The sequence below is a fragment of the Nansenia antarctica genome (assembly GCF_963989245.1).
Source record: "Nansenia antarctica genome assembly, chromosome: 9".
In the NCBI taxonomy this organism is placed as follows: Eukaryota; Metazoa; Chordata; class Actinopteri; order Argentiniformes; family Microstomatidae; genus Nansenia; species Nansenia antarctica.
In genome coordinates, this window is record NC_137679.1 from 31150790 (window position 1) to 31175359 (window position 24570).

General features: G+C 45.2%; 1 protein-coding gene across 1 annotated transcript; it reads left to right on the plus strand.

Annotated features, from left to right (window-relative positions):
• The first annotated feature begins 2619 nt into the window (after positions 1–2619).
• On the plus strand, positions 2620–17156 carry zdhhc7 (zDHHC palmitoyltransferase 7). The gene is made up of 8 exons (XM_080539234.1): positions 2620–2792; positions 4009–4111; positions 8016–8327; positions 13132–13256; positions 13787–13883; positions 15291–15372; positions 15909–16039; positions 16778–17156. The coding sequence occupies exons 3-8, from the start codon at positions 8022–8024 to the stop codon at positions 16955–16957; spliced, it is 921 nt and encodes a 306-aa protein (XP_080395360.1). The 5' UTR covers positions 2620–2792; positions 4009–4111; positions 8016–8021; the 3' UTR covers positions 16958–17156.
• Positions 17157–24570: the final 7414 nt, after the last annotated feature.

Sequence of the window (24570 nt, forward strand, 5' to 3'; positions counted from 1 at the left end):
AAGGGAGGACTAGCGGGGCGAGAGCGAGGGCTCAGCCAGGAGCGGAATATCGGGGCGAGAGCGAGGGCTCTGCCAGCAGCGGACGGAGCGGGTCCCGAAAGGGAGGACTAGCGGGGCGAGAGCGAGGGCTCAGCCAGGAGCGGAATATCGGGGCGAGAGCGAGGGCTCTGCCAGCAGCGGACGGAGCGGGTCCCGAAAGGGAGGACTAGCGGGGCGGGAGCGAGGGCTCTGCCGGGAGCGGAATAGCGGGGCGGGAGCGAGGGCTCCGCCGGACGGAGCGGGTCCCGAAAGGGAGAGACAGCGGGAGTGGGGAAAAGACTCGCTCAGCACGTCAGTGACGGTGCTGAGCCGTGCTGGACTAAATAAAACTATTATTCTGCACCATTCCTCTGTGTCAACCTCCCTCTGTGCCTAGAAACTGCTACACATGTACACACAGGCTGCATGATTGCATTATGTTACACCAGAAGCCCAGTCATTTCAAATGGAAGGTTGCAAGACAACATTATTGGGTTGCAGACTGCATGAGTTTTATTTCTCCATGCAATAAAAAGCATTCATTAGTTCTGAACTAGGCTAGTGTAGATTTTTTTTTTATATCTTTTTTTTCCAAATAAAAAGTATTATTAACACCCATTGTTGGTATTGCATTTATGTCAGTGACAGTGATACCTCAACTTGCTAGCTAGCAACAAAATGCAGAACACCCCCATCTAACGTTAGCTATAGAGTCCACAGCCAAGCAGCACTAACGTTACACCACGAGAGAGATCATTGTGTGTGCATGAATTCCAGCCAAGTCCTGGTGAAGCGCAATGCAATCATGCTGCCTGTACGGGTTAGCATAAGTCATAAGACATTCTCTGCTGCTGCTCCCTTAATCTGGCCAATGCAAGCGACTAACATAACTTTGCTTTTGTAAAACCAAGTAACAACATTGCTTACCTCTCTAGCTGTGTCCTCTGTCTCCTCCTCAATTGCTAACGGCACATCAGTGCTAACGTTAGTTAGCGGTAAAGATGTTGCTGTGGCAGCCGCAGCTGTAGTAGGCCTAGCCCCCACAGTCGATGCAGAGAACATATCTGTCAGTTTCTGACATTTTGAGGCATCCTCTGCTAGCTTCTTACTTTTTTTCTCCCTAATTTTCTGGGCACCCCCTTTCACTATCTTATCTACGAACATGAGGTAGAGCAATTGAGCAAGCTGTGCAAGGTTAACAACCTGCTGCTAAACAAGTCAAAGACCCAGGAATTCATCGTAGACTTCAGGAGGAAAAAGTCCGAGATCCTGCCCCTGCTCATCGACGGAGAGAGCGTGGAGATAGTCTCAACCCTCCGATTCCTGGGACACAACATGCGGGATGACCTGGCCTGGAAGGACAACACTAAAGGCACCATCAAGAGGGCACAACAGCGGCTATACACCCTGAGATGCCTCAGGAAACAACACAACAAGAAGGAGATACTGGTGGCCTTCTACCACGGCGCAGTGGAGAGCATCCTCACCTTCGGCATCTCCAACTGGTTCCACAGCTGCACAACAGCGGAGAGAAACGAGCTACAGAGAGTCGTGAGAACAGCACAGAAGATCACCGGCGCCCCCCTCCCCTCTCTGGAGGAGCTGTACAAAACACGCTGTCTCAGGAGGGCCTCCAATATCTCCAAGGACCCGACCCACCCTGGGCACGAACACTTTGTCAAGCTGCCCTCGAACAGGAGGTACAGGACCCCGGCCGCTAAGACAAACAGACTGAAGAACAGCTTCTACCACAGGGCCGTCAAGGCCCTGAACACAGAAAAGGCCTAAGTTCTGGGCCCAGGACAGTCCGGACGGATTGTATGGCAGCTAGTGCTGAGGCACAAACATGTACATTTTCAAGCCTGCAAACTGTGACACTTTAAAATAATGTGAAAAAAGACTTTCTTGTGCAATATGACAACCCTAGTTGACTATCTGTGCAGTATAGTACAGTGGATTGTGTACATAGCCTTTATTGATGTAAACCAACTCCTTACCTTCTTGTGATTTTATGCATCTATGCTTTTTCTAAAATGTGTTTCTTTTTCCTTTCCTAAACACCAGGGGAGCCTCCCCTCCTAAATTTCGTTGTTTGGTACCTGTACTGTAGCAATGACAAATAAAGTCTATCTATCTATCTATGACACTGTACTTGGGTTGTCGGCCGAGGGATCAGAGTGGGGGAGGGGGCCGATGGACAGCAGGGCCTAAGCATGTGATTGGGCCAGCCCATGTGTTAGTATAAACGGGGGCCGCCGCTTGATTCAGCGTTAGTTGATGCCGCGCTATTTTGGGCCGAGCTAGTTTTTTTTTTTTTTTTTTTTTTTTTTTTGGGGGGGGGGGGGGTCAGGCGGCCCGACCGGCCCAAAACTAGCGCGGCCCATCTGCCAGCGGGCAGAAAGATTGTATGGCCAGTCCAGCGGTGCTGTGACGAGATGGACAATGTGGGAATTGGATAAATCCAGAAGATGGCAGTAGTGCAACGCGAAGGATGCAAGCTGCCGTTAAATCCAACAGAAGAAGAAGAAGAAGACGAAGAAGAAGAAGAAGAAGACGAAGACGAAGACGAAGAAGAAGACAGACACCGAGGGAGGAGGAGGTCCACTGTTGTCGGTGACGGATCCCAGATGAGGAGCAGCGGGAGGAGGTTGTGTCTCTGGGGTTGAAATGAAATCGGTCATTCACCGTCTCAGAATAGTGGCGATTTGGTCAGCTGTCTGAGTGAACTGAGTGAACGGCAACTGAGTGAATTCACGTCTGGAACAAGGACTGCGGTAAGAGGCGACTGATCATGAGTAGTACCATTGCTTTGCTTGATCGTTTCTCCAATCGGTCACATTTGACAGCTAGCTAGCAGACAGCTAGCCAGCTAGTTACCGGTGATGGTATTCGTTGCACACACGGCTCTAGTGCACGTTAGAACATGCTTCAATACGAACTATAACAAAGTGGCAGCATGTTGACAAAGTGGCAGCATGTTGACAACGAGATGTGTTTTCCGTCCCTGCACAAATAGATGTCTGAAGGAATCTTGTTGATCCCTTGTTGCCACCTAGCTTGTCGTCGACGTCTTCCAGCTCAGTGAACTGATCATAATCCTTTTGTGAAGCCGCTTGTGTTTCTTGAACACATTGGCGAGACCTCCACATGTGATCCGTCTCACGCATCTACTGAGCGTTGCTTTCTTGTATCGCGATCACCTTTGGGCAGAACCTGCTGTCCTCATCGGCCTTGGTTCTTGTTATAGTCGTTTATTAACATGTTAGATACACAGACCAAGAAAGAACCGCGGTCATCATAGTGGGCGATAGGTTGCCAGAGAAAATGGGCTGAATCACCGGACGTGTCTTTCACTGTTTTCATGCCATCTTTTGAGGAAGCAAAGATTCTCAAATCTGTGTGACGCCGGCTAGGGTGGAGACCACACACTGGTATTGTAAATCAATGATTTGCTACAATTGCAGGGGGGGAGGGTGAAACTTGATGGAACTTGATCCTGAATGAGAGAGCTATCGATACTAACCCAGTGAATGCAGTTTTACCTGTATGCTTAGGTAACTGCATAGAGAGGATTAATCTGAATTGTATTTGACAGCTTACCCTAACTGGTTTCATATGCAACTGAATCAGAACGTTCATCAGCAGACAGCCATGTGCGCCTGTGTTTACTAGCCCTACTAGCCCCCCCCCCCGTGTGTGTGTGTGTGTGTGTGTGTGTGTGTGTGTGTGTGTGTGTGTGTGTGTCCTTCCCGTGACAGGGAATTAGTTGAGAAGAAAAAAGAGGCCAGTGAGATTTCTGTTTCATCTCTGGGCAAACAATACACACACACACACACACACACACACACACACACACACACACACACACACACACACACACAGGTAGGTAGGGCCCTGCAGTGCACCACACTCACTGCTGACACACTTACTTCCCTGGATTGAGATTTAACATAACATTTTGTGTTTTTGCGTGCGTGCGTGCACCTGCAGGAATTGACCCCTGGATGCTGTTGTGTGGCCAACAACTTCCCCCTACTCCATGAGCGCTGGCCGAGGGGCAGACATCATGTTACTGTGAGGAGGAGACAGTGAGGTGAGTTGCTTTGGAGCTGCCGAGGGTGCTTCCGATCTAATGTGTAACCACAAGTTCAAATTGCTTTGAATTGGTGGTAGGTGTTTTGGTTGCATTGGTTGCTATGCCAGAACTAGACCTAATATGTGTTAAAGCTATGCCTTGCTTGAGCTAAGATAAAGATTTCACTTTCCCTTTTTGGCTGCCTAAACGGGACCTACAGGGATCAGTTTGTATTTTCAGTCGGGACCCATCTGGCTGTTTTGGTGCCACGACTCATAAACATTTATTGATGTTGGGCCGGGCGGGCTTGGGCGGGCTTGGACGGGCTTGGACGGGCTTGGGCCTCATCTCAACGAGTCCGAGGTCGGGTCGGGTCAGGTGTCAGTTTTCAGGCCTGTTTCAAACTCTGTTACAAGCTTTGGGATGATGGGAGGTGGTCCAGTCCTAATGGGCCTTTTACTGGATGATATAAAATCAATGCGTCTAAAACTGGCCGGCACACACTTTTACCCTCCATTTAAATAGGCAGCGTTTCTGGGAAAAAAAAACATAACATGATATTCAACACCCCTTGGGAACACATAGTTAATGGAACACACCTTCAGGGAGTAACGCTGAACATGATAGTGATGATAGTTTGGTGCTTGCCGTATTATTCCAATGACTGTGTTCAGGATTGCCTGTTGTTTGTGGTGTTTTGGGCTAGATTGTCCTAGTCTGATGTATTAGTTTCAGGCTCCTGTACATGGTTATGTAAGCTTGCCAGTTGTAGCATTAAAGCTGGTATAGTACATATTATATAATACATGTTATACATGGGAGGCTGGTGGATGTAGACTTACAGGCTCATTGTAATGAATGGAATAAGGAATGGTATCAAACAAGACGCGGAGACACACACACGCACACACACTCCTTATTTCATTCCATGCATTGCAATGAGCCCACCAGCCTCCCTTGATGTTATAGTATAATAAGTATAATTCTCCCACAGGCTTCCTGCCATGCATGTGCTTATGGCAGCTTATAGAAGCAGCTGACAGATGAACCTTTTTGCAGAGTAGTATTATTCCTCTGAAAGGCAGTCCCCTGTCACCTGATAAAGACAGTCTTTCATGTCTTACATTGGTTCACTAATTAATGTCAATCTCAAACTTGTTTTGCGTTTTGACATTATTTAGCTTTGCATTAGTGAAGCTATATGCAGTGGATGTGGTTCCGGACAGAGGGAAAATGAAACAAACGACTCCAAAAGTCGGGAGAAGGGAGGGTGTTTTCTGCTCAGTTGAGTTGGTTTAGACCAGGGGGGTGGGTGAGTTCACAGCTGGCACCCTGTCAACTGAAGCTGAGAAATGTAACCTCCAGTGAACTGCTCTGTGTCATGTAGGCCTACCTGGTGGGAGTGCCAACTTAGTGTGACCCACTTTGTTGGTTAACAAACTTGGGCCATAGGGTGGAGGGAGGGGGCGGGTGGGGGAGCTAGGATGGGACGTGTCGGGGTGGGAGGACAGAGCTGTTAAGTGGACTCGGCTACCGCTAGGACCCAGAGTTGTCCCTAGTCAGGCCCTGTGGTACCGTGATACTGTGTGAACCTCTAGGCAGATCTGTGCTTCTCTGCTTCACCCCCCCCATCCCGCGCCGAGCTCACTCCATCCCATAGCCTCATGGACATAATAAGAACAGAGGCCCCCTGCATGGACCTCAGATCCCCAGCCCCCCCCGCCCCCTCCTGGATCTGGACCCCTTTGGCAGTGTGCTCCTGTTGGCTCAGTACAGGCCTCCGTCTTTAGACTGGACCCAGCTTCCTTGTTCCGTGTTGACATTTCCTTTTTGTCCGCTTGCAAATTAGCATTCCGTCTCTACCCCATTGATATGTAAAACTGGGAGAAAGACACACACAACAAAACAGTCAACAGCAGCAGAGTATTTGTAGTCAGGCCTAGTCAGCTAAAGAATGACGGCTTCGTGCTCACAGGCCTGCCACGGCCTTAATGGAAACGTCACATTTGATTTAGACGCTCAGGGAAAATAGCAGTCTTCCGTGGCAGTTTTATATCGCGCAGCAGCATGTATTTTAAAAAGAGACGCACTTCTCACGGAAGGACCCGCGACCCACCCACCCGGAGTCAATTTGCGGTTTAGTAATGTTTCCTAAGCAGCAATTAGAGCAGATGTGTGAAGCTCGTTTGACAGGAGCTGTTTGGCTTAGCTGCAGGGCGACCCAGCACACTGTTCACTTTCGTTATCCCCGTACATCACACAATGCCTGCTTGATGTTAAAATGATGGTTGGTGGGTGGGTGTGTGTGTGTGTATGTGTTTTGGCTAGCTGGAGCGGGTAATAGTGAGAGTCTGGTTGCAGTCATGTTGCGCTGGTAATAACAGATTGTGCCGTCAGGGCTGAAGACATTTATTATTGCTTGAGTTGACACTCACCTGGGCCTGTCCTGGATGTGGGTGTGTGTGACCTCAATGACTATGAGGTTAAAGTAGAGATTCTCAGCTTTTATTTGGTGGTATTTGTGCATACTCCCCCTATTTCAGGGTACCCAAAAGAGATGGGACAGAGTGTGTGTATTGGCGCTTTTCCACTACCGTACCGCGTGAGCCCGGTTTGTTTTGCTTTCTCCACTGCCAACCGAGCCGGGCCGATTTAGCTACGCTTCGGAAGGAGTAGCGAAAGCTACTTTTTGCCAGGCTGTGTGTGACGTGTGACGCTGCAGACCATTGATTGGTCACAACATCGTCATCCCATGTTCATAGAGTTCACCGCTAACCGCCATTTTTAAATACCACAACAGATTTCGCTCTCGGAAAATGTAATTTACCTTTTCTGTAATTACTTATTAATAAAGATTTGAAAAATTATGATAACCATCTTAGTTTAATGTCATTTCAATGCATCATAGAACTTTTATTTACAACAAGCATAACAAAAAAATTCGCTATTATGGTAGATTTCCGTGTTGCTCCCTTTCACACATATTGGCGATTCCTTGGTTGCGCAATCTAACTAGAACTACTAGATCTACTAGAACTGAAAGCGGCAAGTAACAGGCACGTAACATCCATATGCTGTATTATATATTTGACTACCAGCAAGACACCGGAGCACTCGTATCTATAACAAACACGGAGATTGTATGAGCCCCGGCATCAGTCCAATGGAAGCGTCAAGCACAGCCTTTCCGTAGAAATACATCGCTCCCTGTCTAACGTTATATAGCTAACGTTACATGTTTTAAGGCTGATCTGTGCATGATGACATGATTCTTAGCGCATTTCCCCCTGTTGAGCTGTATAGCGGCACTTATTAAAGTGAAGTGCTCTTATGACACTTAACTCCTCCTACTATCCCCGCTCGCACCAGGTCTGTTGTGTATAATGGAGAAGCGTATCCTACCCGTACCATACCGTACTTTCAAATGCGTGCCGTTCCGAGCCGTACCGGTCTGGTCAATGGAAAAGCTCCATAAGTGTGTTTCAAAGAAGGCATACACGTCGAGGGCAGATAGGAAGGCTCGCGCACACACACACACACACACACACACACACACATCTACATTGAGACAGTCGGAGGCCTCATCAGTGACTCATGTCTCTGATTGTAAGTAAGAGTGACATACTCCAAATTGGCCCTTGGGTTCTTGGGAAGTTGAGTCCAAGGTTGGCTCATGTTTTTTGGGGGGAAAGAGTGTAGTCTATGAATCATTCAGATTCCTGGCTACATATTGGATGCATCTACATCTGGGTCTTAGTCCTGGTTATTATTTATGCACTTGGTGTCATTCACACCAAGAAAGAAAGGTTTTTGATGGGCCATGAAACGTGTAATGAAATTCCCCCCCCCCCCCCTCTCTCTCTCTTCCTCCCTCCCCCCCTCCCTCTCTCTCTCTCTCCCCCCTCCCTCCTTCCCCCTCCAGGGTAGAATGCAGTCTTCCGGCCACCGGCTGCGGGACATGGAGCAGCATCACCCGCTGCTGTCGGCCGATGAGGAGGCGGGGGGGGCGGGCCCCCCGGTGGAGGTCCAGAGGATGTGGTTCATCCAGGACGGCTGCGGCATGGTGTGTGCTTTCATGACCTGGTTCATGGTCCTCTACGCCGATTTTGTGGTCAACTTCGTCATGCTGCTGCCCCCCAAGAACTTCTGGTACTCCCTGGTCAACGGGGTGGCCTTCAACTTCCTGGCTGTGATGGCCCTGGCCTCCCACCTGCGCACCATGCTGTCTGACCCGGTGAGAGGAGGAGGAGGAGGAGGAGGGGGGGGGTGGATGATTAAGCAATATCACACGATAGGGCTGCAACTAACGATTATTTTGATAATCGATTAATCTGCCGATTATTTTTTCGATTAATCGAATACAAATAAAAATAAAGATTTCTTTTGCAAATTTTATTTTATGTTTTCTAAATCAGCCAGGCCTAAACATATACATGTGCAAAATGAATAAGTATTAATAAAAAAATAAAAAATAAAATTAAATATATTATATTATAAAAAAGGCTTTGCTACATCAAATAGGTTTAACAACAGGCCATGGACTATGGCGGTAGATTGTTTCAATAAAGTAGTTGAACTCTAGCTCAATACATGCATTGTTTTAGGTAATAACTTTGCTTAATGTAAAGGTCAGTAACCCAAAGTGCAATATAGGCTACAGACAAGACACTAATGTTTTTATATAGCAGATATGCTCCAAAACAATGCAATGTGTCCTCTCACTCCATACAATAGGCTAGGCTACAGTCAGTGCCTCACTCTAACTCACGGGTAGCTTGGTAGGCTACCACTAGCTAGCCTTTAGCTTATCACCTCTGCTGGCTCATGTTCAGTTATCACTGACGTTAGCCAGCTAACTAAATACACTTGTCATTAGCAGTGGGACGATTAGAAAATGTCATGTCACGATTATCGTGGGCAAAATAATCGTGATCCACGATATTATCACGAGAATTAAATAAAATAAAAGAAAAAATTTTGGGTTTGTTTTTTGAATGCCAATAAAACACACTGTAATCACTTTAACTTAGATTTTGTTGTATTTTTAGGACATTTTAAGTCAGTAATTCAGATTCTAGTGGCACATAGTATCTCTGGCCATAATCCGGGTCCTTAAGAAAGAGCAATTCCTTTTCGGCCAATCAGCACCTTTCATTAACGTACCCAAGGAAGTTTCGCACTCCCAGTGTTGCCAACTTCCAGAGTCCCTTGGCGACTTAATTAGTCAAAAGCGACCAGCGACAAATCTAACTTCCTTTTCTCGTCATTTGGGGAATTACTGTAAAGCATCTAACATATCCTGTATTCTACGGTTCACGTTACAACCGAGCTCAGGAGAGACGAGTAGGGATACAGTCTATGGCGAGCGAGGGTTGCCGTCTCCTCTCTCCCTCAACACTCACTCCCGCGGCCAGTCTGATAGCAGCCGCGGGGAGCGTACCGTTGTTCCCCGGGTCCTCGCAGGGGGTTCGGACAAAGTTCGGGAAATAACGGACGGTTGTCATGTGTTTATACAGCATGGATGTTACGTGCCTAATGCCTTTGATGCGCACACTTGCTACTTGCCGCTTTAATAATTGTATTTAGCCTATAGCACAAGTCATGCATCGCATATAACCTCAAGTGCTGAACAGTATTAAGTAAACCACAATATATTTGCTAAAGCTTAGGGGCGACCGTGCCTTTTGCAGCCATAGACTGTCACTGCCTGGTAATAACAAGGAAGGCCAATGACAGTATCCCGTCTAAAGTTTTTCACCAGCCATGGTGAGAAGGCTAGCATACGTTACCTAGTGACTGACTGACAAAGCTGACTTGACAGTAACGTTACCCATGCAGGCTGAACAATAGTGCGAGACAAGTTCTGTGAGGATATTCGCGCGCGGCTCATGTGAGGAATTGCAATTATATTACAGTAACAGTCGCTAACTTGACTGCAAAAGTAATGTAGACTAGGCTGAAAAATAGCGGCAGACATTTGTTAAACACAGTTTATTCATAACATACGATTATGACGATTATTCAAATAATTAAAATTCTCCACGATTAAGTTATCGCGGGTGTTTTTATCGCGATTAACGATAAAAACGATAATCGTCCCATCCCTACTTGTCATGCAATATTGAATTCATGAATGCGAGCAAACACTCACTGGCAATCGCATTACATTACAGTCATTTAGCTGACGCTTCGCCAGAACTCACAAGTACAGATTTAAATGTAGCCGCCGCGCCGGTGTAGGTACCGGATTTTTTCACCCTACCAGATTTTCCCACTTTTTCGGTTCCGGTCATAGGTTCTGCCCTTTCCGGCCATAGGTAGCGCTATGATTCACTATGATTCGCGATGCCTACCGCAAGACAGCGTGGCGTGCGTCAACAGGAAGTAGGTTTGTTATGGAACAAGACCCGACGAATCGATAATGGAATTCGTCGCCAACGAATTTCATTATCGATTTTTCGCGATTTCATCGATTCGTTGTTGCAGCCCTATCACACGAGAGGGAGTGCTGTTATACTGAATTTCAGCACGGTGTGATTCGGTCGTAGGTACGCGGCCGCAGGCCTGTTATATTCAGTATAACAGCACAACCTCGAGTGTGATGTTGCTTTTATACAAAAGTTCTACAGCGCCATTTATTAGTTAACAGTAATAAGCGACAACAGATTATGATTCGTTTGTTTATTTAATCATTTATTTTTTATATTTCAACAAAAAATTGTTCCGCAACTGAACTTCTGGACTGGACTGTTGCCTAGTAACCCAAACATAAACATCCGCAGGCTAGTTACTTTGTATTAACGGTCATTTAATGATACATATAGTTAAAAGTCCCAGTGCTGTTATACTGTATATCGGCACTCATGGAATGCCTCTTGTCCAATCAAATTATTTGGTCGGAATTAACTGTTGTATAATGACTAAAAACCAGTATGACTGGGCCAGGGGTGTAGCAGTGATTAGGGCAGGGAGAGTCAGAAAGTTTTGGGCCGTGTGTTTGTCTGGCTATGTGTTTGTTTGTCTGTGTCTGTTTGTCTCTGTTTGTGTCTGTCTGTCAGTCAGTCATTGAGTGAATGGGTAAAGGGTCAGAACAGAGCAGGTTAATCTGCCTCTCAGTGTCTCTCCCTGTCCTGCTCGGCTGCCCACTAATCTGTCCTCCTGTCAGGACTCTTACACAATGAACGGGCCGGGCCTGGTGCTGGTGCTCCTGGACCCGTGTTGCCAGATGGGATTGTTTTCCAGCCTAACCACAGTCTAAAAGCCGCCCAGTGTGATCATAAGTAGCCCAATTGGGCGGGAATATGCCCAATCTGGCAACACTGTCCTGATCATGAGCTAGGAAACAGTCTGAGGGCTATGTCTGCATCCAGCCCTGTTAGGACTGGGTCATGTCACTATATAATGGCCTAGATATTAAGCCGATAGGGCTGGTGTTGTCTTGGGCCAAAAGCAGATATGCTGGTGTGTCTGGCTGTCATTCAACATGTGTTATGTAAGGTGTTTTTGGAGACCACCGGGGGTTTTGATGGGAGTGTTTTCAGGTTTTTGATGAATTAATCAGATTATCAGTCAAGGGTCGTACACACAGACCGAGGTCTCCTGTTCTGCCTTTGTGTGGTAAACCTATTTTTAGATCTTATATTATGGTCTCCTCTACCCCCCCCCTTTTAAAACATCTGGCACTCTCCCTCCCTCGTCTCTGCTTTCTCCCATTCCTAGAGAGGGGTGTTTCTCTCTCTCCCTATCCGTCTCTCTCTCTCTCTTTCTCTCTCTGTCTCTCTCTCTCTCTCTCCCCCCCCCCCCCCCCCCCCTTTCCCTCTCATGATAAGGGACCGGGTAGTTCAGACAGGAGTTACTCCCAGTGCTTTAATAGTAGAAGTGATGGCCAGTCTGTCTCCCCTGGGGGTAGATTGTGTCCTGGCAGGGCACATAAAGCAGCCGTCACAGCGGATAAAGAGGACAGAAGTTGATGGAGGGATGGAGGGGAAAAAGAGAGCGACTGAATGACTGCAGAGTGCTCTAGGGTCTGGAATTGTGACAGTGCCTAGAGGATCCATGGTTCTCTAAACTCTTAATTGGCATTGTCATCTCACGCAGAACCACTAGCGTAAGCAACGTAGTCGAGGGAATCCTGTTCCTGCAAATGGTGCCGGTACATGAAGGTGATTGCTCCACTTTAAAGCCACAAATAGCATAGGGAAGGATATGTGTCGATGGTGTAAGTAGGGCCCGCCTCGTTTGGCAGTTAACGGTCCGTTCCCTTTTTTAGATTTTTCAGTTTGAAGTGAACGCGTCATTCCTCGTGGTTACCAGAGTGCATCATCTGCGGAGGAGGATAAAGACGTGTGCAGATGTGACAGAAAAAAGCCTCTCTATAGCGTTCAATGAAGAAGTCCAAATGTCCATATTACTGTAGGCCTATAGTAGAAAAAGAGCAAGAAAGGTCATTGTTCACTGCCATAGACTAATCATATATGCCGTCCAAATCTAGATGTGCATAAATGTTTTTGTATATATGGTCCCAGCGGGAATTGAACGGCCAACTGAACCACAGAGGATTACCTTAAGCTGCGGTTGTTATGGGCGGATGTGGCTCAGGAGGGAGAGCCGGCGTCTAATGATTGCAAGGTCGGCAGATCGGCGGTTCAAATTCTAGGTGGCCACATGTCGAGGTGTCCTTGGGCAAGACACTGAACCCCAAATTGCTCCCAATGAGCGGGCCGGCGCCTTGCATGGTAGCTTGCTGCCATTGGTGTGAATGAGAGACCATTGGAAAGCGCTTTGGAATACGGCGCTACACAAGTCAGTCCATTTAACTATTTAAGTGAAATATGTCCACGCTGTGTTCAAAACCATGCTCTACTAACCCAGCCACAGAGGACTAGAACCACCACAGCGTTGACCCAAACGAGACATGACTGAATGAAGCCATTAGATGACATTTCCTCCTTTTGAGACATGATCTCCCAAGGCAGACGACGACCCTTGCCCCCCTGTGACTGAGTCCATTGTGATGTTGTTCCTGACCCTCTCCTCAGGGTGCTGTCCCCAAAGGCAATGCCACAAAGGAGTACATGGAGAGTCTGCAGCTGAAGCCTGGTGAGGTCATCTACAAGTGCCCCAAGTGCTGCAGCATCAAGCCAGAGAGGACACACCACTGCAGGTCAGCCGCCCTCACGCACGCACACACTCTCACACACACCACACACACACACACACTTACTCACTCACTCACACACACACACACACACACACATACACACACACTCTCACACAGTCACTCTCTCACTTTCACACTCTCACTCTGACACACATACATACACACACACACACACACTCATACACACTCACACATCACACACACCACACACACACACTTACTCTCTCACACTCACACTCACACTCACACTCACTCACACACACACACACACACACACACACACACTCACTCACTCACTCACTCACTCACTCTCACTTTCTCACTCTCACACACACACACACACACACACACACACACACACACACACACTCACTCTCTCATTTTCACACTCTCACTCTCTCACACACACACACACACACACTCGCTCACTCGCTCTTCCTCATTGAGATAGACATTGCTTCAGTTTCCAAATGCCCATCCCCAATGCATGTCCAGCTGTTCAGTAATAGAAGTCTCTTCTCTCCTCCCCTCAGTATTTGTAAGCGATGCATCCGTAAGATGGATCACCACTGTCCCTGGGTGAACAACTGCGTGGGAGAAAAGAATCAGAGGTTCTTTGTACTTTTCACTGTAAGTGGACAGTATTGAATGGATGGATGGACGTCATTATTCTGAGCAGAGTTCAGTTAATTGTCATCGAAAGGCATGCATGGGTCCGGTTGGATTCAGAACAAACGTATGTCCTCAAACTTACATGAGTATGAAATATTTCATCTATTGACTGGGATATTCATCTTGCAGAAAGAGTGTTTAATAACACGATATTTTTATTTATTTATATTTTTAGGGCAGTTCTGCTTTATTGCGATAGAGACAGTAGAGATTTGACAGGATGGGTGAGAGAGAGGAGGGATGTCATGCAGGATATGTCGACGGTCGGAATCGAACTGGGGACACTGCGATTACATGGCTGACGCCACAGTGTGCTATGCCACCAAGCGCCCCAATAACACGATATGTCGCCTTCATATTCAGCCCAAACTCCTCAGAGCTCCTCTTAGACTACACGTGAGATGTTCTCCCAGGGAGGAATCTGACAAAGTAGAACCAGTCAAACTAGAGAGCTGAGCTCAGAGGTGGTTGATTACTGTCAACAACAAGACAGCAGTGTCTGGAGTCTGTCTGACAAGACTTACAGCATTCTTTCATTCTGTCAGCTGTTGCGGTTTGTTGAGTAAAGAAAGTATCTGCACACCGGATTCTGTCACTGCAAATACAGAGAAATATAGAGAAAACGTATTTAACCGTAGAGAAAAACATCATGCAACAGTGCTCTCTTTAAAAAAGATCACAGCATTTAATTAACGATCATTGACATTTCGGTCAAGGGAACTTCAGAGTTAACGACGTTGAAGCATAAAACCTGCTTTTCCCTAAAGCACACCCAATGATTAGATACTTGTTTTATCAAAAGTTACATTTTTGTTTCATGTTTCATGACACTGGGTAAAAACACTGCGTTATTACCCTTTCCGAAGTAAAGTGTTTCTCTTTCTATCCAAGATGTATGTTACTAATTATCATTAGCCTTGATATTAGCATTGAGTATCCTTAGAATTATATTAGCACTTAGCCATTGGCACATGGACAGGAAACACCATGAGAGGTCTAGTTGCTGAAACTCTCTGTGAGGTATCATCCACTAATGAAACAGTGTGTGGTGGTGCAGTGAGCCTGCTCCTCCTCTAGACTGTGCTGCCGTCATCTTCTTTGTGACAGTGATGGATGGGAAGACTCACTCCCTCCACAGAAACAATAACTCACACCAGGAGGAAAGAATTGCCACCATTAATATCAGCGAGTCAAGTTCAGCTAGCGCAATGTGTGGGTAGTAAGCACCAGCTCACTCTTTCTCTTTTCTCCCTCCTTTTCTCTCTTGATGTCGTCCCCCGCCCACCGTCTTCCCCTCTCATGTCTCTCTCTCCCTCTTTTCCCCTCCCCCTCCTCCCCCTCTCCTTGTCTCTCTCCTCCCTGCAGATGTACATAGCCTTGATCTCAGGGCATGCCCTCACCCTCAGTGCGCTGCAGTTCTACAGCTGTGTCAAGGTCCAGTGGAATGGTACGCCTCTACCGTGTCATTCTCACGTCCGGTTGTTTTCATTGTTGTTGTGTCTTCCGATTCCAATTGTTTATTAGTTACAAAAAAAGCATTACATTTGTCTTTTTGAAGCCAAACAAACAGTATGAGACAAAAAAAAGGAAGGAAGAAAAAACACAATAGATTGTGTAAAAGACGGTAGGATGAAATACAGACGTCATAAAGACGTCCATGCTGAGACATTTCTGCCTTTGGAGGCGATTTAAGCAGTTGATGCTATTGATCTTCAGTTCCCCCGTGAGTCTGGGAAGTGAGAGAAAAGATGAAGGTTTGTTGTAGCTCTGTAATGACCGTTCAGACAGAGATAAGTTACAGCTACTTCAGACTTTCTTGTGGGTTTTGGGGTAGCTGTTATTATTGTTTATTTGGAGGGCAGTGTAGTTGCAAATAGCGGGCACTGGGCAGTGTAGTAGCATTATAAAATACAACCCCTGCTACCGCTGACAAAAGAAAATGAAAATAACATATTGACCAACTCTCTCTGTGTTCTTTCCCAGAATGCAGTGATTTCTCGCCGGGTGTGGCTGTGATGCTGATGATCTTCCTCTGCCTGGAGGCCCTGCTCTTCCTCACCTTCACGGCCGTCATGTTCGGCACGCAGATCCACTCCATCTGCAATGACGAGACGGTGAGTCATGGTTGATAGTAATAGGGGGGGGGGTGCAAATCCAAAAGATTGCGTCGCTTCAGCGCCAGGGGGAGGAGGAGGAAACGCCCTAGCTCTGGCCTTGCCGTGAACCATTCATTCGTTATGAAACTGGCGGGACAAATTAGCCACTGTCTAGGGAATTAATGGGAAACACTGCAGCTCTCGCGTTTGGCCCCACCCTCAGTAGTACCAGAGGCCTAATTATTTCTCTATGACGAGAGAGAGAGAGAGAGAGCACACACGCGGTTAAATACAGTTACAATAGCTTTGCAGCAGATCCTCCGTTCTGCCCCTGCATCCTACAGGGAAATCACTGTTCAGTGGAGATGAGTCATCGTACTGCAGGGCCCCTGGCCTGGTCCCTCAGCCTAGTCACTACCTAGTGTTAAGAACTGTTGGGTCTCCAGACAAATCTGTCTGGACTGCAAATCAGCCCAGGCCCAATTCCCCTGATACCCATGAGGAAATGAATGTGCTTCTGTGCATAAGAGCTGGCATGCATCAGGAGGCGACGCAGAATGGGCAACAGAGTGTCGCAAATTAAACCTTTCGGCTTCTAATGAATTCTCATAGACTGTATGCAATACACTGTATGCAAATACGGTAGTTATCTATGTCAAAGCTGATAGGGCTTGTGTGAGAGTCCCTTCCAATTTCAGTATAGAGCTGTCTTACAAGAGAGGTATGTTTCCCTTTAACTGTGTGTGTTCCCTCCAGGAGATCGAGCGTTTGAAGAATGAGAAGCCCACGTGGGAGCGCCGCACACGCTGGGAGGGGATGAAGGCCGTGTTCGGGAGCCCGCCCTCCCTGCTCTGGTTCAACCCGTTCGCGGGGCTGCGTCTGCGGCGCCTACTGATGACACGCACTCGCCGCGGCGGGGTGGAGTTCTCCGTCTGAGGCTCAGAGAGGCCTGTCCCAGCCCGCCGCCGTCCGCCGTCTCACCCCGGAGCCTGGACGTCCACAACGGGGTCTCCTTGGACGCCAGTTCTCTTGCAGGGGCTGTGGAGGGGACTCTGAGTGGGAGGCGACCCCCACCCTACACCAGGGTCGGCCCCCATCAAGACATGGAGAGAACAACAGAGAGAAACTCGTTTGTGAGCCCCGTTGCCACTCTGGAAATAACTCTGAAACATACTGATGTAGACCTATCCTCACACGTCTACATGAGTATGTCAATGTGTGGTTGTTGTTTTTTAAGGAACTCCTCTCCTGGCTTTTTTAAGTAAAAACCAGCAGTATGGAACTGAGAGGGTTAAACAGTACTCGAAAGATGCTCAAATTTTATGTCAGAAGTCAAATACACTCCAGGACATGCACACCCAAACCACAACCTCTCTGAGTCGAGGAGGAGGAGGAGGAGGAGGAGGAGGAGGAGGAGGAGGAGGTGTGAGGGTCTGTGATGCTCCTCATGAGGGAAGAACTAAGCAGAACACCTGAACCTGGGTGTTCTCACGTGGAATGACCTTGAGACAGGTGCAGTGGCAGTGCTTTCTCTGCCCTGAGCCTAGAAGTGCACTACACCTGAACTTTGACCCATGGATTTGCATGTAGAGCAGCCCATTCATGCAGCTTCTCAGCCAGCTAAGGGGGAGGGGCGTGCAGTCGCTGTTTATGGATTGACACAGCAGCACAAGCCACCCCCCCCCCCCCCCCACTTGGATCATATGATTTTGGTTTTCCCTTTTTTATTCTTTCTATGTATTGTTCTCTGTCGTCCTGTTTTCTACGTTGTTATGTGAGTCACATGAGTTTAAGAAGCTTTATCACAGCACTGGTGGATAATTGTTTTTTTTAAACATATTTTTTTAAATGACCACTCGTAGTGACAATGCTAGAAATGGAAGAGAACAATGAAATGCTGATATCTCATTAGACCTCCCAGCCAACGCCAGTCCTTCAGACGCCACAGTATGGAAACCCATGAGAATTAGAGGCAAACAAAAGCCTTTCCGCCGTCCGTTGAAGCTGAACCCAGTCTCAGACAGGGTCCGCTTTGTGTGGTCTTTGGCCACTTTAATGGCCAAGTTGTGTGAAAGAGAGCTGTTTAACGCGCACTTTCTCTCTTGGCAGTCTGCATGCGCTTTGATCTCGAGAGTCAGTCTTCTCATGTGCCCTCTCAGTCTGATCCCTATTCCAGTTGGATGGCATGGTAGGCTTTCATACTAACAGAATTTATTCCATTTCTTTTTTTAATAAAGGGGAGGGTCTTTAAACCTCAAGGCTGAAGAGAAGCTTGCAGTAAACGTTCAAGACAGCAGCTGAGGAGAGATCTCAGCCCACCATTTTGTTCCACCTCAGCTCCATTACCCTTTTAAATGATGACCTCATACCTGACCCCATACCAACGCCACACAGGGTACTCCATTTCCAATAGTTTAATCATCTATCTGTCCATGTAGATTCATGCTCTTTATTTTAAATCATACAATCATTTAGATTTATATTGAACATATATTGATCAGCAATTAACGCCATATTTGTTGGTGTTTCATCCATTAAATTCTAATTGTAGAGATCACTAGTTAGGTATTTGTAATGTAAGAAATCATAGCCTGGCAAGCAACAGGCAATGTTGTCCATGTGTAGAAGGTGGTTATATGGAAGAGGACCTAATTTTCCCCATACTTTAGTTTAATGCCTAATGATGATATCAAAGATGTGTCGCTCCGTGGCGTCGTTAAATCAGTGTTAATTTTGACAGGCTTTTTAGTTGTTTAGTCTTGGTCTTTGGGTGAGGATGCACATTGGTTTTTGTCACATTTAGAAGACTGAAGGCATTTTAGTGTGGTTTTGGTCTACAAAAACGGCAACATATTTTTGTCGAGTTTTCGTCAATGGCTACGGCTAGACTAAAATGTTTTTGTGAGCTGAAACTGCACTGGAATGTTTTCAGATTTCGTCGACTGGAACTAAGAAGAATGGAAGTGACTGGGTGAGACTAGAACTGGTGTGCATCTTTGTCTTAAGACTAAGGGACTAAAAAAGCCGGCCATAATTAATACTACGTCGTATCTTAAGACGACACATGCCTTTTCTTAGAATGCTGTTATGAGAATGTATGTTCTTCCTTTTGAATGAATGAATGAATGAATGAATGGTCTTTATTGTCATTGCTACAGTACAGGTACCAAACAACGAAATTTAGGAGGGGTGGCTCCCCTGGTGTTAGGTTATGTTATGTTCTGTATATGTTGGCACTAAGGGAAGCAGGGAATACACTGAAAATCAACTCAATCATGATGACCATAGACATATATTGGGGCACCTGTAATGCTATTTTCCACAGTTCTACGTTCTGTGATGGTATTATCAACTGCACTGCAAGTTGTCCTGTGAATGTACTGGTTTGCTCTTTCTCAGCATCTCGGTGTGACCTAGTATTCAGATCGTATGCAATGACTTTCCTCATTATTCCTGTTTGGTTACACCACTGAGTGCAACCAGTCATATAGCGAAAGCTGTAGCAGGACTGTTGACCAGTGACACAACATGGCCCTGTGGCAAGCTTAATGCATTGCATAGCTTGTAGAAACAGAATGCACACAAGTACGATTCATTGTTTTCAACTTACATGGTTGGTTACATTATTAGTAAAACATGGCTGCATATTGGACATATTCTATACATTGAATTGGGTATGGTGTAGCTATGTTCAATGCTAAAATGTGTGGAAATACAGTATGTGAGAAACTATCCCAGTGTTCCGCAGTTGATTCAGGCATTTCTATACTTAGTGTTCGGTGGCCAAACAGAACTCCAGATGCTGGACGTTGACAAACTGTATTTGGGTCAGAAAATAGATGCTCAGTGTTCAGGGTAGAACCAACAGATGCATATGTTCAACAAGAGCAAAAATAAAATCATCAAGCTTTATTACGGGGAGAGCATACAGGTTACTTGTCGTCTACTACAGTATATTTATGAATATATTACAGATTATGGAGAGATTTTTTTAAACATGTCTCATAAATGGTCTTTATAACGTGTTGTTCTTTTGCATAATAAACTTTATTGGTCTAAGAATGGACACGTGTCTGTTTCATCATCGTGCTTCGTCAAAGAGGGGTGGGGAGATAGGGATGGGGGTAATGGCAGGGGTAGGCACCTTAGATATCATGCTGCTATCATACCTAAGGTGCCCACCACTACCGTTGTGCCCATGAGCAAGCCCTAATTGCTCCAGGCGCGCTGACTATGTGCTGATCCTGTGCATAGAGAAAAATACATTTTGTTGTACTGCAATGACGAACATTTTTAATCTAATCAATGTACATACAGCTGTAAGTAGCCGTCTAATGGGTTTGTATGTTTTTTGTTTAGATAGCTGAGACATTGTGTCATTGTGCTGATTGTCAATAGCTCCAATTACTCCAGGAAAACCTCCTCTGTGTAATCCAGCTGTTATCTCCCTCCTTTGTTCAAAATGAATATACTGACTCTTAAACATGCAATTGCCTTTGACAATCTGCTGACATTTCTGCAGACTGTGGACTTGTGAACTCCAAAAAGACCCCTGTCAACCATTTGAAAACACCCTGTAGCATAAAAACTACTACTAGGAGCTGGAGAACTGGTGGCACAGCAGAGTTCCTCTCACTTCCATGCTTGATAGCTGGTCCAACCTTTCCATTGAGGTATATGACAGACTATTTTGTAAGTCTATATCGCTGGGAAAACAATTTTCCTGCAAGAAGCTCTTTCCTCTAATCCCATCTTGCAGCAAAGATGTGCAGTAATTTTGTCAATAAAACAGAAATAGACCCAACATGAACCTACCCTAGAGGTGGTTTAAATATCACTGTTAATCCATTTTTAGGCTAGGTTTAAAATGACTGGTGCAACAGACTTCAATTTAATCTAGGTTTAAATGGAAATTAAACTGAGATTGCCAAAGGTTTAGATTTAACCAGGATTAATTGTTAACTACATTTAAGATCAAAGTTCAGTGCAAAAGGATTAGTACATAAACCTTGATTTAATCCAATTTAAAAGTTAAACCATGATGGTGCAACCCAGCCTAAGGTCTGTCATATTTTATATATGTATTTTAAGTTTATAAATAAATGTAGACATAGGTACTTAATTTTGAAATAAATCAAATTCAAAATGTATGCATTATGTGCACAGGACAACCCTACAACAATGCTCCGACTATCTAACACCAACGAACGAGAAGTGAATATACACTGAACAGAAATATAAACGCAACACTTTTGTTTTTGCTCCAATTTTTCATGACTGAGACCTAAGACTTTTTCTATGTACACAAAAGGCCTATTCTTCTTACTTGAAATCTGTATTAGTGAGCACTTCTCCTTTGCCAAGATAATTCGTCCACCTGACAGGTGTGGCATATCCAGATGCTGATTAGGCGGCATGATTACTGCACAGATGTGCCTTAGGCTAGGCAGAATAAAAGGCCACTCTAAAACGTGCAGTTTTATCACACAGCACAAAGTTTTGAGGTAGCACACAATTGGCATGTTGACTGGGCCTGGGCACTTAATTTGTTCCGACAGCGTTGTCTTTTTCGGCTCCGTTTAATGACAAATGTGTCGGGTTTAGTGATGAATATGCCAACTAGATTACGTGAGAAAATTCAGTCATATTTAATTAATAACAATAACCTCTGTGTCATATTTTCTCGTGACAGAAGAAACTTTTCTCATGTGAGAAAATGAGGCTATATTTGATAATAATAATAATAAATTAATAATTAATCAAAAAAAAGTTTGCTCTTTGTCATGGGGCATTGTGTGGACTGAGGGCAATACTATACCTGATATTACAGGTTAATATTTCTTACGACAATAGTATATTGTTTGTGTCATGGGCGTCAGCAGCTTTTTGAATGTGGGGGGACACTTATCTTTCGGGGGGTCCCCCCCCCCCGAATTTTTTAAAATAGTAGATTCAATTTCCTGCATTCTGGTGCGTTTTACACCCAAAATAATCTCCCTCTTTCTTTGTTTTTCCTTGGAGCTGGCATGGTCTGCAATTACTGACTACTATTATGTTTTGGTTTAACTCACAGAGGCCTGACACTGACACGTGGCACTTTTTAGGTACTTTATTAAATATGAAGATTCAAAAAGAATCAAAGAGTGAATTAGAAAAGAATGAGGTAACTTTGAGTCAACAAATTGAATAAAAAGTTATGAGGAAACATAAAATATGTACCTAGGCTACTCAGAGCCTATTACAATCAAACTTAGCCCTCTTCAGTGCATTGCAGAACATACAACTATAACAAAAATAAATAATCAAAGAGTGAATTAGAGCTGTCTCCACTGCCCCTGCCTGCTGCCCCTGCCTCTGACTCACTCTCATTCTCAACCACCTATATCAGGAGAAATGGGGATGCATTGAGCACTTGTTCATATTGTTTTTCTCTAATAGAACATTTGACATAGAAATACAATCATCAATACAAAAAATACAATCACAAGCATTTTAGAAATAGAAAAATAAATGGAACAGGTGTTTTCTTCTTATTTTTTAACCCTAGCTCAAGCAATCAGATGCAAAATTGATTCTTTGGGTGGGTGCAATGGCCAAATTAAATTGTGCAAATGCTCAGGGCAATGAACACGGGCAGGAGATGCAATAATGACAGGACAGGTAAGCACTGTGAGGTGTTTGTCGCCATTCTGTGCTTTTGATGACATTTCGCCTGTGTCTGTTCTGCATTTAAACATGTCTAACCGCACTAGTAATGCCTAACAAAACTGCTAGTGCCATATAGCTGATCTAGCTCGTATTTGGTTGCTAGTAGGCTATGCTAATTCTATTGCTAATACAGAGAATGTCTCATAAGGTGCTAACATTCTTATCAGAAAAGCTGGCTGTGTTTGACCTTGGGAGAACGCAATGTTGCTGTTTGGCCACTCACGGGAAAACTTGGATGACTTTGACTTACTTTTCTCTTCTTAGATTTTTTTTTCCTTATATCCATCTTGGTGGATGATCTAAATATCGTCTTGCCTCAGTCTGAATGTTTTGAATCTGCGTGCGTGTCTGATTCTGCTGCTGCCGTGTTAAAAACAGAAGTAAAACGCGGAGTGGACTTCTGGATATGGGCAATCCCCTACTCATAAAGTGGAACGGATTTGATTGTGAAGCAATGAAAATAACGCTGACCAGTCATGCAACATATTTTTGATGGCAAATGTGGGGGGGTCCAAACGACCTTGTTTCAAAGGTGGGGGGGACACGTCCCCCCCCAAATATATGGTGGTGACGCCCATGGTTTGTGTTAAAAGCTAAATAAAGTTTAACTTGGAGTTCCACCAATCCTGAGATCCCTGCACTGGCTACCAGTCTCTCAGAGAATTTAATTCAAAATCACAAAATGGTCTTGGACCAAAATACATATCAGATCTCCTCCCACCCTATATTCCCGCAAGGTCCCGGTTAGCTGAGGTTAATCAGCTAATCATTCCAAGAGTAAAATAGTAAAAACAAAACACGGTGCAGCAGCTTTCAGTCACGCTGCTGCTAGCTCCTGGAACAAACTCCCTGAAGAAACCAAACAGGCCCAAACCCTTAAAATATTTAAATCTAAGCTAAAAAACCTTAATGTTTTGCAGCAGTTATGATTAAACACAAACACGTTTTTCCACTTTTTAACAACTATTGTCTTATTAAATGTTTTATCTGTTTACTTCTTATATTTGCTTTTATTCGTTGCCTGTTTTTTTTGTCTTTTAGGGGAAATCAGCCAGCTCGGTCTGATCCTGGATAGCAAAAAAGAATCAGGATCATTCTGAAGATCGAGTTCACCAGTCTGTCATTTAAACAAGGGCTTTTATTTTGAAGAAATGAATATCCTCCTGCCGAGTGGGCGGAGTTCCATTATTGTGGCTCATGGGACAGCTGCTCGTGATTCAAATATGGCGGCAAACGAAAACATGGACGCGTCAGACGATGTCAAGGCAGATTATGATTGCATAGTTAATCGCTGGATAGTGGATTATTATCTGTCTGCAGCATTTAACGCTTTCAGAAATGAACAATATTCTGAGTTCTGTGAAATCAGGGACCTACTTCAAGGTGAGTACCCCCAAAATCCAGCTGTTGTTGTTGGCTAGTTGGCTAGCTAGCCCAAGAGTTTTAGCACGACCATGTTTTTCTGTAATATGTGTAAAATATCTGTAATATATAATATGTGCTGCTAATGTTGGGATTGAACAGAGTTTCGTTGGCTGTTTTACTTTGCTTACACTCGATGTCACGTTACGTTCAGACACACACTCCATTTGTTGCCATGCTTGCTTATCTAGCTAAACATTTCCTCCCCATCTTTTCCAGCTCTGCTGGGTCGGCCTATGGAAGACTACAAAAACCTCCTGCCCAACAAAATTCGGGCACTGCAGTTTCTCTCCAGGATAAATGACGGTGACAAACTTGGTGAGGGGTACAGCCACAAAGTCAACAATAACAATGGGCCAACAACACGTTATTAGAGAAGTCTCGCGTTATTTGACAACGAAATCGAATTCTTCAAAACA

What these genes read in the sequence shown, in the direction of transcription:
- zdhhc7 (XM_080539234.1), top strand. Translation starts at nt 8,022, where the DNA reads ATGCAGTCTTCCGGCCACCGGCTGCGGGACATGGAGCAGCATCACCCG. An exon ending in GCACCATGCTGTCTGACCCG is followed by an intron (nt 8,328 to 13,131) that starts GTGAGAGGAGGA and finishes CCCTCTCCTCAG; the next exon opens with GGTGCTGTCCCCAAAGGCAA. An exon ending in CCATCTGCAATGACGAGACG is followed by an intron (nt 16,040 to 16,777) that starts GTGAGTCATGGT and finishes TGTTCCCTCCAG; the next exon opens with GAGATCGAGCGTTTGAAGAA.